Source organism: Aspergillus viridinutans (genome assembly GCF_018404265.1).
Source record: "Aspergillus viridinutans IFM 47045 DNA, scaffold_6, whole genome shotgun sequence".
In the NCBI taxonomy this organism is placed as follows: Eukaryota; Fungi; Ascomycota; class Eurotiomycetes; order Eurotiales; family Aspergillaceae; genus Aspergillus; species Aspergillus viridinutans.
The window spans coordinates 1,572,772-1,587,183 of NW_025091222.1; the positions used below are offsets into that span (position 1 = coordinate 1,572,772).

General features: G+C 51.5%; 4 protein-coding genes across 4 annotated transcripts; 3 read left to right on the top strand and 1 right to left on the bottom strand.

Annotated features, from left to right (window-relative positions):
- Nucleotides 1–2,200: 2,200 nt before the first annotated feature.
- On the top strand, nt 2,201–5,257 carry Aspvir_008238 (uncharacterized protein; the record flags this gene model as incomplete). The annotated part of the gene is made up of 3 exons (XM_043271411.1): nt 2,201–2,445; nt 2,530–2,956; nt 3,029–5,257. The coding sequence occupies 3 exons, from the start codon at nt 2,201–2,203 to the stop codon at nt 5,255–5,257; spliced, it is 2,901 nt and encodes a 966-aa protein (XP_043127346.1).
- A 561-nt stretch (nt 5,258–5,818) lies between these two features.
- Nucleotides 5,819–6,889, bottom strand: Aspvir_008239 (nitronate monooxygenase; the record flags this gene model as incomplete). The annotated part of the gene is made up of 1 exon (XM_043271412.1): nt 5,819–6,889. The coding sequence occupies one exon, from the start codon at nt 6,887–6,889 to the stop codon at nt 5,819–5,821; it is 1,071 nt and encodes a 356-aa protein (XP_043127347.1).
- Nucleotides 6,890–8,200: 1,311 nt separating this feature from the next.
- Nucleotides 8,201–8,956, top strand: Aspvir_008240 (DNA-directed RNA polymerase II core subunit RPB11; the record flags this gene model as incomplete). The annotated part of the gene is made up of 4 exons (XM_043271413.1): nt 8,201–8,331; nt 8,423–8,481; nt 8,541–8,650; nt 8,753–8,956. 4 exons carry the CDS (start codon nt 8,201–8,203, stop codon nt 8,954–8,956), a joined length of 504 nt encoding a protein of 167 aa, XP_043127348.1.
- A 749-nt stretch (nt 8,957–9,705) lies between these two features.
- Nucleotides 9,706–14,359, top strand: pan1 (actin cytoskeleton-regulatory complex protein PAN1; the record flags this gene model as incomplete). Its single annotated transcript, XM_043271414.1, has 5 exons — nt 9,706–10,261; nt 10,327–10,390; nt 10,448–12,505; nt 12,566–13,102; nt 13,174–14,359. The coding sequence occupies 5 exons, from the start codon at nt 9,706–9,708 to the stop codon at nt 14,357–14,359; spliced, it is 4,401 nt and encodes a 1,466-aa protein (XP_043127349.1).
- Between the last annotated feature and the right edge of the window lie 53 nt (nt 14,360–14,412).

Below are 14,412 nucleotides of genomic sequence, written 5' to 3' on the forward strand. Positions count from 1 at the left end.
CGCGATGAGGTGAGAGTGTTTGCATTGTTTGTATTGCCTTCCGCAATAGTAACCTTACTGCTTAGGCTTCTCACTCAGCGCCAACCTTCGGCTGATGGAGTTGATCAGTTTATTATCAGGATTCAACCCTTGACATTCTGAATCAGAAATAATGTACTTCTCTAAGCCGCTAGCTGTTGAATGAGGTCATACAACATTACAAGACGGGCAACCTCTCTTACAAGTGAGAGCTGAATTCAATTGACCCTTAGCCCCTTTGCTGGGCTATCTTTTTCCGCCGCCTTTTTTTATGCCGATGGGACATGATAGTGCTAGAAATCCTAATGTCAACAGCCACCTCACTCGGGGGCGAAATTCCCGGGTGTGATATTTTTACCACAGTTTTGTTCAGGGAGTTCTTTGAATGATCGAATCATAAGCAGGAAATCTCAGTGTGTACTCGAGACATGTTCTCAGAATGATTCCAGTAGCTCATCTTCTACCTTGCAAGAATCTGCTCTTAATATATGGTTTCGTCTCAAGTCTGTAGATAAAGGTTCAATGGTTGATGAGTGAGGGTGAAATCATATTCAAGGATTTCGGAATACGCAGTTCTCCAAGGCCGATGATCCTAACCAAGCCCTGTTGATGGCCATAGTACCAGAACTCGTATGGTAAAACACCTCGGCTACCTGGAAAAGCAGGCTGGAGTTGGGAGCAAAGAGTACGCTGACTCTACCCAGTCAAGCAGGTACACGGTACTCAACCACCTGATTGAAGAGCATCCCCATTGGACTCAATGGCATATTGCTCAAAATTCGATGAACCCACGACAGATGCTAACTTGTAAGAGTGAAACCCTGAAAAGGCTACCTACCGATATTGACCTCTCTATTTTGTAGGCCAGGTCCCTTCTTGCCTGTTTCTCAGGTAGCTATCTGAGTCTAAATATTATTACTACAGTATCTTCAGGCTGTGGTGGGTCATAGAAGGCTAGGAACATACTATTAATTAAAGCCAAAATTACCTTAGGTACTGCGTACACAGTAATCATAATTCGTACCTAAGGCAGAAAATCTTGAGAGGTAGATGATTCTCGATGCAAAAGCACGAACCGCTGCATCTCTTTATTATGAACTTCTGTCACTCCAAGCTCTCAAGCTCTGTTTCATACTTTATCTACCTCTTTTGATATCAATATTTCTGAAATACAAGCTAGAGCCGAAACCATGGTAAGATTTTGCGAGGTACATAGGTAATGTAAGTAAGGTACGGCGTAGCGGATAGATAGGTAGGGGACCACAAGTCAGCAGGTCCAGGTACCTTGGATATTAATAGGAACAATAGAGATGGATGGCTAGACACCTAAGGTTCATATGGAGTAGGGTTGACTAGGTCCTTCTTCTACGATTATTTACTCCGTACCTACCTTACTTTAAATCCTGATGGATGATGAATCGAGGTTAAGAACCAACTAACTACCTATCTATCTATCGATCTGTCAGTCCAAGCCTGGTATTATTCATGTTTTTCTGGTTTCCGCCTCCCTCTCCTCCTTGTCCATCGACGATTATTATTGTCCACGTCTCTGGCTGATTACTCCCCGTAGTCTCATTGTCTTCTTTCACCCCCTGTTGACTATTTATTTGTTTTCCAGCTTTTGACCACCCGCTCATTTCTCTCTGTCATCAGACCACACCATACCCTTCTGAATTCTAATCCGTCACTCAATGAGCATAGTCATCGTCATCAATTTTTTATTGCAGTCCGCGCAGCGACAATTGTCTGACTTTCAAACAATTATCCACTCCAGGAGCCCCGCTGGTGATTCATTTTGAGGGTCCTAGCCAGAGACGCTATCGATTTTCTATCAGAAACTTCCCTTCGCTCATTTCGTGCGCTCGCAGTCAGCATTCTCCTTACCCCTTAATGTGTTGAGCCCGCCCACAACAGATTTTCCCTCGTAACAGCTGCGTCTTCATTCTTCGGCGTTTCCTCGACATAAGCCCCACCTGCATCGGAATCTGAGTCGTTTCGAAAGGCCCAGAATCGCCCCTCCACAATCACCCGTTGCCTTGTTTACGGAAAGCGAGGAGCAACCCAAGCGGATAATTGTTGGAACTGCCTTGTCTGCGGGACTTTCCGTCTAGACTTGTGGATTCCTCGTTGGGAATAAGTGGCCGACCTTCACAAGTCTGTGACCGACGGTCCATCTGTACAGATGCCAATTAAGCTCCCTAAGGGCTTTACGCGGCGGAAGTCGTCTGGAAATGCTCTTGAGGAGGTGGAGAATCCTCCTCCTCAGCCGTCCTTTCGAGTCTTTGAACGCCCGTCTGCGGACCGAAAATCCTTAAGTGAAGGGAATATTTTCTCAAAAAGATCAACTGGAGGCCATGTTCTGTACACTCCCACGGAAGAGGATGACAATATTTTCGCTGGATCCGAGAATTTACCACCAAAGCATCGGTACAGTTCACCTTCCCAGTCTTGGGCGGATTAGTTGAAAATATTATTGGCATGGTTACTAACTTTGGGATTCAACTACACTAGCAGCAATCCCGGAGGATCATCAGAGAGTTCTTCGTCTATTCGGTTCAGCTCGTCATCGGCGCCGCGCTCTTTGACAGACATACCGGTTCAATCCGACGCCCAATCGCCGCACACTCGAAATCTCCACGACATACCCATTCCCCCTATATCTGGTGCACTACGCGCAGCGGGAAGAACCTTCTCTTTTGGGGGAAGACTCTCAAAGGCGTCGCCTTCAATCCCTCCCGCTCGACAGTCCACCCCCGGCCCGTCCAGGAACAGGGCGATGACGTCCAGTACAGCCAGCACCGCAACACCACCAAAACTGTTAGACGATCTGAATGTTGGTCAGCTTGGGGATGAATTTAAAAGTATGTTTGATGACCTCGGGAAGCGGGATAGCGCACACATTTCCGAGTCCACATCTCCCGGGAAGCCCTTTGACATGGTACGAACCGCTCTGTTCGCTCTCAGCTCCTCATCTTTCTCTAACCAGGCCATTGTTAATAACTTTTGGTAGTTACCATCCGCGCATCCTTCATCCGCGGCTTGCCGGAAGGAAGAAAAAGTATCGCGTCCGGGCCCCATCAATACGAATGTGTCCAAGGAAATAGAACCTTCCCCTTACTCCTGGGACAGTCGACACTCCGGAGAGGGTCTTCTCAACGCTATGCAATCCCCCGCGGAGGACTCCCCGATCAAGCAGTCAGTTGTGCCGAATTCTACCTCTATGTTGCCTGAAGGGCGGCGGAAATCTCTTCCCCTGGCAACTGCTACGACTTCCCACCGTTCTCTGATCAAGCCCAAGACGGGAGGAGACAAAGGACTGAGGAGAAGCGTCGTCCACTCGACGAAACGGGATTCCACACCTATCGAAGATGAAGACGCTAAATTAATAATGGACTCCCTTCATTCAAGTAAAGGTGGAGTGCATTTTGCGTCGACGTCGGAGCATGAGCGCTCGGATCACGAGCATCATGCACCGCTCATTGCTCACTCAATCACGCCCGCACTCTTGAAGTCTCCGAGCCTGTCAACGTCACCCGCAGAAATACGACGTCAATCGCCTCCAGTGGGGGAGAGCCAGCTCGACCCTTCCATTGCCGCGCACGCGCTCCTGGCCGCTCAATACGAGCAAAGCCAGCCGAAACCCGGCACATCGACGAATAAAGTCATGACGCCTTCGCAGTTTGAGCATTATCGGCAGCAGCAAGAGCTCAGGAGATCGAACAGTGACGCTTCCAAGAGTGAAGACTCGGCCGAGAATGATTTCGACGAAGACGACGAGGTAGAGAAGAACCGGGAAGCTGAAAGGCAGCGACGAAAGCAGGAAGCTCATCTATCTGTATACCGACAGCAGATGATGAAAGTCACGGGCCAACAGTCTCCCGCACTGTCCCTTCGACCGGAACTGGACCACGCCAGCAATAGTACGCCGAATCTAACGATCCACGCACCAAATTCTGGCAACAGATCGGGCAGCGGGAAAAGCAGCGAGGGTGACGAGGATGAGGACATCCCGTTGGGAATCCTTGCTGCACACGGTTTTCCAAATAGAAACCGCCCCCCAAGTCGCTTGGCACCTTCAAGTTCCATTCCGAATCTTCGGGCATCGTTCCAGCAGCCTTACGTCCAATCTCCAGGCTCCGTTGCTGGCGACAATGATCTGACTAATCGCAGCAGCCTACCTGTCTTTGCTCGAAACCTCCCTCGGGATCCGTACTACGGGGCAAGCTTAGTCAATCCCCCGAACAGGGAGTCCTTGGCTTTTGGAGGGGGTGCGTCGGTGCATGGGGGCCCCTCTACTTCGGCTGCATTGCCTCCGGGTGGCTTGGTGGGCGTCATCGCTACGGAAGAGCGAGCAAGAGCAATGAGACGAGGGAGTCCGAATACTCAAGCCGTATATGATTTCCAGAACGGACTCGGAGCATCAGGAGCAGCCACCCCATCGGGCGGCATCCCGAGACCTTACACGATGATGGGCATAAATCCCCCGAGTATGAATCCCCCGAATCTTCAGGCGGCGCTCTCTGCTACAGAACAGGCGCAGATACAATTGTCACAACAGATGTCCCAAATGATGCAGATGCAGATGCAATGGATGCAGCAAATGATTTCGATGCAAGGAGGGCAGACCCCGCCGCCGCAACCACTGATGTCACCCGCGGGTTTTCCGCCATCGTTGCCTGCCATTGCAAACTTGAGGCCTGCTTCCATGCCTACAGCAGGACCGTTCAGTCCGGCACCTCCTACCTTCAATGACCAAAGAACTCTAAGTATGCTGGACCCGAATGTCTCCTCTCGGCTCAATGGCCCGGCGATACCCTACCTTCCTGCTGGCAACCGGCCGGGCACACCGATAGGCCAAGGTTATGCACCGTCTATTGCGCCATCAGAGCGTAGCAATGTCGGCATGGCACCTCGGTATCGGCCTGTATCGACGTTACAACCTGACCACGGATCTGCGGCCTATCCCTCGATGGCCAGACAATGGAATGACGAAAACCAGAGAGCAGCTTCCCCAGCGGGACCGTTCGCCATGAAAAGTTTGTCGATGCCAACTGTGACCGTCCGTCCGGTCTCTACCGACGGAAGACCGCAAAATGAAAGTAAGAACGCTGTGCTAGACGACGACGATGAAGATGAAGGGTGGGCCGAATTGTTGAAGAAACGCGAAAAGAAGAGAAGTAATTGGAGAATTAAGAAAGAAACGTCGAGTCTCGGAGACTTAATGAATGTGGTGCATTGATGATGCCCTTACTCGGCGCCCAATTTTTCGGTCTCGTCACGATACTTTCTGCGTAAGCAGACATATACGAATACTCTATTACTTTGACTTAACAATCCTGTCCTTGACATCCCCGGTGTTCTTATTTCATAGGGCCGAGATATCCAAATAGCGGTTGGATGCTCCTTTCACTTTTGTCTTTTGGACCCCCGTGTCCCTCGAATATTTATTGGCGGGTTTACGATACAGCATTGAAGATCGACACTGCATCATGTCAACTTTTTTCTATCCATTTATTTGTTGTCTTTCTCCGTCTTTGAGCAAGCTAGGGGTTTTCTTAAGGCTGGTGTTTTGAGGCAGCAATGGTATATGATCGCTATTCTGCAAAGGGTTGTGAAATCTTGTATCAAAGCAATCGGCAATGTATCTACTCTTGTATCTGTAATTGAATTCTAGTAATATACTGGGCATGGGGTTTTAGGGCCGCTGCTCCTAGACATTTGATTGCATTTCAATCGCATCTTTGTTCCTCCTGTCAGTAAAAGGCTAGGAATTCACTAGAGTCCTGGTCTTCGCAGTGCTTCAATCTACTGGAATTCCCCGAATCACATCTCTTGCTTCACACAAGGTGTTCTCCACGATTGTGGATGCAGGCAGGATTTCCCGCACCAGGCCGACACCAGTGCCAGCATACGTTGTAAGTCTCCCGTTGGGTCCCCAACCGGCATCGCCTTTCTTCAGCTCTTCTTCGTACAACCTCTTATTCTCCTCGTCACTCATTCCCCGCTCCACAGCATCGACGTAACTCTGGTTGATAATACCGCGCCCGTCGTATCGATTAGGCCAACCCCCGATACCCCTCACTCGATCATATACAGTCGACCTGATGCTGTTGAGACCACCATCAGATGCTCTCAAGACCTCCTTCTGATATCCGTGAGCTATATTCGCTTCTGCAGAAGCCAGGAAGCGAGTACCCATGGCAGCGCCGGCAGCCCCCAGTGCCAAAGCCGCTGCCAGTCCTCGTCCATCGACTATTCCTCCTGCAGCCATGATGGCTATGTGAGTCAAGTCTCGCTCCCGTAAAGCATCTTGGATCTCAGGTATCAAAGTCAAAACTGAGGCCGAATGAACTAGACCATGACCCCCCGCATCAGAACCTTGGACGACCAAAGCGTCTGGTCGAAGAACTTCGGCAACGGCGATCGCCTCATCCACGGCACCCACTTGCACCCAGATCTTGGTCCGACCAGAGGTCACGCCACGCACCTCCTTCGCCCAGGGCACTAGGTCGTCCGGTTGGTTCTTTGGACCAAATAGCCACACAGCGCATGGAGTGTACTTCTGGATGGCGGCAACAGAGACTTTGAGATCGGCGCCCCAGTTGATGAAGCCCACCCCAATGGGGAGCACACCTGTTTCTTCGTATACTTGCTGCGCCATACCGCCTGATTGCTTCACCAGACGGGTGGCAACTTCCAGGTTATGATCCAAGCTCGAAACATCAAATCCTGCAGCAAGAAATCCAAACCCACCGGCGGAGGAGACAGATACTGCCAGCTGGGGGCCGGCAATGTTCAGCATTGGAGCCGAGGCCAGAAGGGGACTCTTTGCCCAAGGATAGGCTGATTTCAATATAGTTCTCAGCGACATGATCTGAATACTGTGAGATGTCTAGATCTCGGATTGCTTGAGCATAGTTTAGAGCAATAGGTAACGGTTCATAAGACTAGAATGAGGATGCATGCCACCTAGCTTATATCAGTGTAAGATATTATACTCAGCGTGCGGATCTTTTCCACCCACCATCACGATGCCGTTCCACATCACTCTGGGTTGTAATCCAATCAGTAAACCGCTCACTCCTTCCGCAAGGGATACTACGGGAGACTACCCATCCAATTCAAGATACATGGAAAATTGCTTGCCTTGAGTCATTGGGTGGTAAGTCACTCGGATACGGTCGGGCCGCGGGACACACTTTTGTGATCAATATCCGTAGTATCACGTGCCTAAGATCACGAGACTTTTGAAGGCGGTAGATAATGAATGATGGAACCCGATAAAGCATTTTGATAGTAGAACTAACTTAGACAGACCTTCTTAATTGCTTCACTCTTCCATCATCACAGTAGCTCACAACCCTTAATACCTCGCATTGCTGCTTTGTGCAAAGGATTCCTCCCTCCTATACTCGACCTATCAGGCTTGTAAGTTCTCTGATATCCTTCCAGGTTGTTGCCCTGAAGGGTGTTGTCCTTGGGCATTCTTATTGGTTATATGCTGATATCGGCTGGAAGATCAAACTACTGTTTCTGTCGTTCTTTTTCCTTTTTTTGGATATTGAAGGTGAGTTTCGATCGAGGTTTTCGAGGCGAACAGGGGATCTTACAAGGAATAGTTGCTTTTCTTGGTTCTCATCTATTTCAATTCGTCAATCATCATTCCCATTTGTTCCTCCTTGGGACCCAGCTCTTCCGTCCTTTGGAATCGTGGGACTTGTGAGAACAAGTTTGAAACTGCCTCAACTTCACTTGTCATTCTGTCAAGATGAACGCGCCAGATCGGTAAGCAAGATTAGTTGCACTATCTATGGAAAACGCATCTTCATTTTGATGTCTTGGCTGCCTTCTTTATTCTTGTCCTGTCTCTTGTTAGGAGATCTACCTCAAAGCTGCAACCAAAAGTGATGGAGGGGTTGTTCCTTACTGAAAGTGAAAATGGAGGATGTTGCCTTCACTATGTGCGGACCTGGGACAGGGTTTCCTGCTTGGTGGTCTGCGCTCTCGGCGACGCAATCACCCACCTTCCTCATGCTTGTGCCTACCATCATCAACACAACTCCTGTTGACAACCATTTCCCTCTTGACCTGGTCGTGAACTGTTTGTCTTCTTTTGCTCACCACCCTATTGTTTCTACATCTTGGGCCTCTGGTCTTGTCCTTTGAGAAGAGTCCTGTCGCCATGAGTCCAAAGAAACCATTCATGCTCCCCAACGAGATGGCATACGCTCGTTGGATACATGCTACTGGTGGTTCCCGTAATAATAATGCTTGCCACTCCTCCGTAAATTTGGACAATGACCAGCCGCGCAGGTGCTCACTCATATCCCGTTCCCGCGCCTCAAGATACTTTACAGTCAACGAGCGTTGGGTATTCAAGCTGACACTGTGTCTTTTCTTTTAGTTTCGAGTCTTTTGTTCTGTCTCCTGGAGAAGAGAAAGTCGAGGTTGAGACCGATACTCGTGAGTTCTTCCATCAAACTTTGCGTGCAGATCAATGACGGTCGATCTAATGCATCTAGGCATTCCGTCTTCCTCTATTTTCACTTTCAACAAAGAGGATCACACGCTCGGCAACCTCCTCCGCTCCCGTCTTCTGCAGAACTCTCATGTTATCTTTGCTGGTTACAAGGTATGTCCGCCTTAGAAGCCGTGCTTTTCCTCAAGTTTATTTGAAATCTTAAGGGCTTTCCTTGCGAGCTCTGGGATGCATGACTCTGACGAATTGTCTCAGGTCCCCCATCCTCTAGTTCCCAAGTTTGAACTCCGCGTTCAGACTGATGGCGAGGTCACTCCTAAGGATGCCCTGCTCGCCGCCTGTCATGACCTTGTCAAGGACCTGGGCATCCTTTCCCGCGAATTCACCAAAGAATACGAGCTGCGTAAGATGGTCGGAGCTACTCAGCAGCAGCAGAATGGTACTGCAGAAGGTGCTTAGATTACGGCTGCGATACTGGCGAATCGGAGCTGATTTGCATCTGCTTATTTTTCCTGGTCGGGATTTTGGCGCATCTGGTTTATGCGAATCACCTGTACATTAAAACGTGGCCATTTGCCATATTTTCCATGCATTGCCTTGTACGGGCTTGATGGCATCGCAAATTGCACGTTACGCGAGATGATGATTTGTTGAGTTGCTTAAAGTTTGGGCTCGGTTTTTGGAGGAGCCTCTACGCTACGAGTTCATCATGATAATGAGGGATGTTGATTGCTGTCTCTAATGATAACGTCCAATTGAATGAATACTATGCAACGACAAGCAGCGATCGAGGCTTTTATACCACCTAGAGGTTTAAAACCACAATTCAGATTGCATTTGTCTTTGTAAATGGAATATCTTCAACAAATCGTGATGGGCAAGCTACTGTGTATGTACTTACTGTAGGTATATTTAGTTGACACTTTGGATCACGAGGGGTTGGAGCCTGGCTTCCCGGAAATTGTGGCTCCACCGCTCCCTTTCGGGCTAGCGCCCATATTGCCTCCGCGTGCCTGAAAGTCCAGGCGTCATCACAGCCGCAGCTCCTCCTGAATCCCTCCTCCCAACTCTATCTTGCATCGCCTGGTTTCTTTTGTTCATCTGCTTCTTTGTCGTCAATTTTCTTGTTGCTTGATAGTGATTTGATCTCTGTATCTTCCCAACCTGCACTACCTATCTTCCTTCCCACTTCTAATGCGAGCGCTGTGATGTACTCTTCGTCGAACTCCTTCTTGGGCGGCGTCAACAACGCCCGCCCAGGACAGCCGCCTTTCATGCAGCAACCTCCATACTCGCAATTCCCTCAGGGTCAGCAACAAATACCACAACAGACTGGCTTTCAACCACAACCTACCGGATATGGACCTCAATCGGCCTCTCATCTGCAGCCTCAGCCAACGGGATTCCCTACTGGACAACTGCAACCCCAGTTCACAGGCTTCCCTGGCGCTGCGCCTCAGCAGCAGCTTGGCGGCTATCAGGCGTCCGTGCAACAGCCGGCGTACACAGGTTATCCTCCTCAAAGCCAACCTCCGTCGCTTCAGGTGCCTTCGACCACCGGCTTGCCCACTCGACTTGCTCCCAGGACGTCTTCGGAGATAGCCAACTCGTTTAGCGATGGTGCTAGCGTGGCGCCTCCACCACCGCCCAAGTCTTCGGGGAGCAGAATTCCTAGCATACGGCTGTCGTTCATCACCGCGCAAGACCAGGCCAAGTTTGAGCAGCTTTTCAAGTCCGCGGTGGGTGATAGTCAGACAATGGACGGTTGGTAGTCCTCAGATGACATGGCATTGATTGAGAGATGATTTGCTGAAGTGTATCACATACAGGGGAAAAAGCTAAGGAGCTACTTCTACGTTCGAGACTTCCCGGCAGTGAACTGTCGAAAATATGGTGGGTAAAATGCCAATTGTTCTGAAGGATGATCGTGAAGCTGACTATTTGATCAAGGGTTCTGTCCGACACCACCAAGTCTGGGCAATTGTTCTTCCCGGAATTTGCTTTAGCCATGTACCTCTGCAATTTGAGGATCACTGGTCGAGAACTTCCAGCGACTCTACCGGACAAGATCAAAAATGAGGTTTCAAGTATGGTCGATATCATCTCATTCGGGGTTCCCGACACAGAGCCGCAAGCCGCTGCAAGAACGAACGTCCCCAGCTTCGATGCTCCATTATTGGAGAACAAATCTGCTCCTCCGGCTCCCCAGCATCCTAAGCCGCAGCAGCCATCGAATGCACAGTTTCTTTCGCAACTTACTGCGCAGCCCACAGGCTTTGGTCCTCAAGCAACCGGGTTGCAGCCCAATCAACCCTCTCTTCTTGGAGCGAACGCAGCTCTCGCACCACAGGTTACAGGCTTCCCCGGACAGTCTCAGCAGCAGTATCTGCAGACCCAGCCAACAGGTTTAATGACCAATCCTCAAGCTACAGGCTACAGTGGTCCCCGCCCCCCACTTCCGCCTATGCCTACCGGATTTGGCTCGAATCTTAGTTCGATGCAGACAGGCGGATTGGTTGCTCAGCCGACTGGAATTCCCGGCCAATGGGGGTTTGTTAACGCACCGTCATCGGGGTTGCCCAACATCGAGGCCTTGAAACAGCAACTCATGCCTCAGCCTGGTCGTGAGGGCGGGTTTACGACAGCCGGTCTCTCGGGCAATGCTAGTATTCCTTGGGCAATCACGAAGGAGGAGAAGAAAATCTACGATGATCTCTTCCGAGCATGGGATGGCTTCCATAAGGGCTTCATAGGCGGCGATACCGCTATCGAAATCATGGGACAAAGTGGCCTGGATCGCAATGATTTGGAGCGAATCTGGACGCTTGCCGACCCCAACAATCGAGGCCGTTTGAACATGGATGAATTCGCCGTAGCCATGCACCTGATTTACAGAAAACTCAACGGGTATCCAGTCCCGAATCGTCTACCCCCTGAGCTAATTCCTCCGTCAACGAGAAATTTGAATGATTCAATAGGCGCGGTCAAGTCCCTGCTGTCCCAGGATGCAGAGAATCGCAAAGCTTCTGGCGCTTTTTTGCAACCTCAGAAGACTGGTGTGAGTTACCTCAAGGAGCACTCATTCCTTGGCGGTGCGAAGTCTCCAGGATTCGGCCGCAAGGATGCCACTCTCTTTAAGAATAATGACGAGGCTGCGGCTGGTTACCGGTCTAGCGCCCGTCGTCGTATGGGCAATGATGCCCGGCCATCATCTCCCGCTGCCTCTCAGGCATCTGAGGAGGAACTATCTGTTGAGCAGCTGAAGAAGAAGATCCGTGAGACTCAAATCATGCTTGATGCTGTCGACTTTCATGATGAAAATCGAGCCGAGGAGGATGAGGTCTTGGATCGCCGTGATCGCCGGGAAGCTGAAAGCCTCATGGATCGAATCCGTCGCGTTCAGGACGATATCGACACTCATCCTAATGCAGCCTTCCGTAATTTGGATAATGGCGCCGAACGGAGATCCTTGCGTCGTCAGCTCCAAGCCTTCGAGGACCAGGTTCCTCAGGTTGCATCAGAGGTGCGCCGTATTGAACGTGAGATTGCCGATGCCAAACTCGAACTTTTCCGCTTGAAGGACGCAAAAGCACATCCAAATAGTGCTGCCAACATCGTTGGAACAGGACCCGGTGGCACCGTGACGGAGGCGGACCGTATCAAGGCCCGCGCTCGCGCAAGGATGCAGGCTCGGGCCGCCGAACTTGCTGGCAGGCCAGTTCCTGCTTCAGTGGAGGATGATGGAGCTGCGGCTCGTAGGTTGGAGGCTGAAAGTACCAGTATTCGAGCAGACAGAGAAAAGAACGAGGCCATGACACGTGACGTGGAGGAGAGCGTGAAAGAGTTCACTCGCAGTCTTGAAGATAGCCTCAAGGAAGAGGGTGAAACTTCGACACATGAACATGAACGGCGTCGGTGGGAGGATGCCTTGGGGGTCGAGGACGTCATTCGGGACTTCATCTATGACCTGCAACGAGGCAGCCGAACGGCACACATCCGCAAGGAAGAGTAAGTGACAAAAAACTGTACTAAAACGTACCTTGGTCGAGCTCGAAATAACAATTGCAGGGAATCAAGGAGTTCTGCTCAAGAGCAGCGGCTTCGGCACGAAGAGCCGTCCGTCGGTGTCTCTCGGCTGTCCCCTGCGCCTTCCGCTGGTTCTGCGGGTTCGTTACCGGGATCTACTCATGAGGACCGAGTGGCTGCGGCTAGAGAGCGCGCCCAAAAACGTATCGCGGAGCGCATGGCGGCTGCCGGTCTGAAACCACACACCGACTCCTCTGAAACCCTTCTACAGCGCCAGGAGCGGGAAAAGAAAGAGCGAGAGGAGCGTCTGAGACGAGCAGAGGAGGAAGACGCGAAGAGAGAGCAAGAGAGACAACGTCGCTTGGCTGAGGAGCAGCGTAGCACTTCTAACGCACCTGCCAAACCTGTGGGCAAGAAGCCACCCCCAGCTCCGCCTTCACGCCGAGGGCGCACGGACAGCGCGGGCCAGGCTGAAGTGAAAAAGGCCGCAGAAGAAACCGTCGCTGCGGAACAGGCAGCCCGCGAACAGGCTATCAGGGAGGTGCAACAGGCACAAGAAGAGGAGACGAATCGCCTCGAGTAAGGCCCATCCACCTGTCATTGTCGCTTCGGGGTACATTTGGCTAACAATTGCTCTCACTTTCCTGTAGGTTGGAAGCTCAAAAGCGTGAGGAGGAACTCCTCAAGGAGAAAGAGGCACAAGAAGCTCGTCTCCGTGCACTGGAGGAGCAAGTCAGGCAAGGCAAGATCCGCAAGCAAGAGGAGAAGCGTCGCAAAGAAGAAGCCGAACGATTGGCCAAGGAAAAGGAAGCCGCACTTGCGGCTCAGCGCGCTGAGATCGAGAGGGCCAGGGAACGAGAGCGGCAGCTTCAGCTAGATTTGGAAGGTCTCGATGAGGAGAGTTCATCCGATGACGAAGGACCAGCGAACATCACGCCTCAGGATAGCACACCGACCCAGAGCCAATTACTCCCCACAGTGACTCCTGCGGCTCCTGTTGCTGCACCGGAATCCGAGCAGGCTGCCAGTCCCGAAGACACGGCCTCTCATGCTCCTCCACCTGTGAGCTTCAGCCCAGAGACAGAGTCCAAAAATCCGTACTTCAAGATAACCAACCAGGCCGCTGACACACAAGTGGTCTCTCCTCCCCCCATGCCGCAGACCAATGTCACCTCCCCCAAGGCTGATGTACACTCGACCAATCCTTTCCACCGTCTCGCACAGCAGGAGAGTTCGAAACCTGCTTTTACCGGATCCGCACCGCTGGAGCGCAAATCTCGTGCGCGTCCTGAAGCAGACGATGACTGGTCTGCTGCAGGTTCTGAGTTCGACTCCTCTGACGATGACGACGATGAGCGACCAGGAGGTGGTAGCGCTAAACAACTCGCGAGTATTCTGTTTGGTACTATGGCACCACCACGACCTTTGAGTGCTATGGATGACAAATCGCCCTCCAAGTCGTCGACCCCAGTGCAAGACAGCTCAGTTGCCTCTCTCCCGGTGCCCGAGCCGAACGGCAGCCTCTCTGCTCCTGCTGCCCCTCCTCCGCCACCTCCTCCTCCGCCACCAGCGGCAGTGCCTAGCTATGATCCGTCCGTTGCACCGCCTCCACCTCCTGCACCACCTATGGCACCACCTGCGCCACCTCCAGGCCCTCCGCCGCCCCCGGGCCCTCCACCACCACCAGCTCCTCCGGCTGCCGGTGGCCCGCCTGCGCCTGCAGGAGCCCCAGATCGTAGCGCGCTCTTAGCCTCAATTCAAATGGGCAAAGGGCTTCGGAAGGTCCAGACCAATGATCGGAGCAAGAGCTCGAGTGCCGGTCATGTGCTTGACTAGATTCAAGGCAAGTTGACGCACGGCTGCCAGCAATCTATCGCCAGCGAACACCA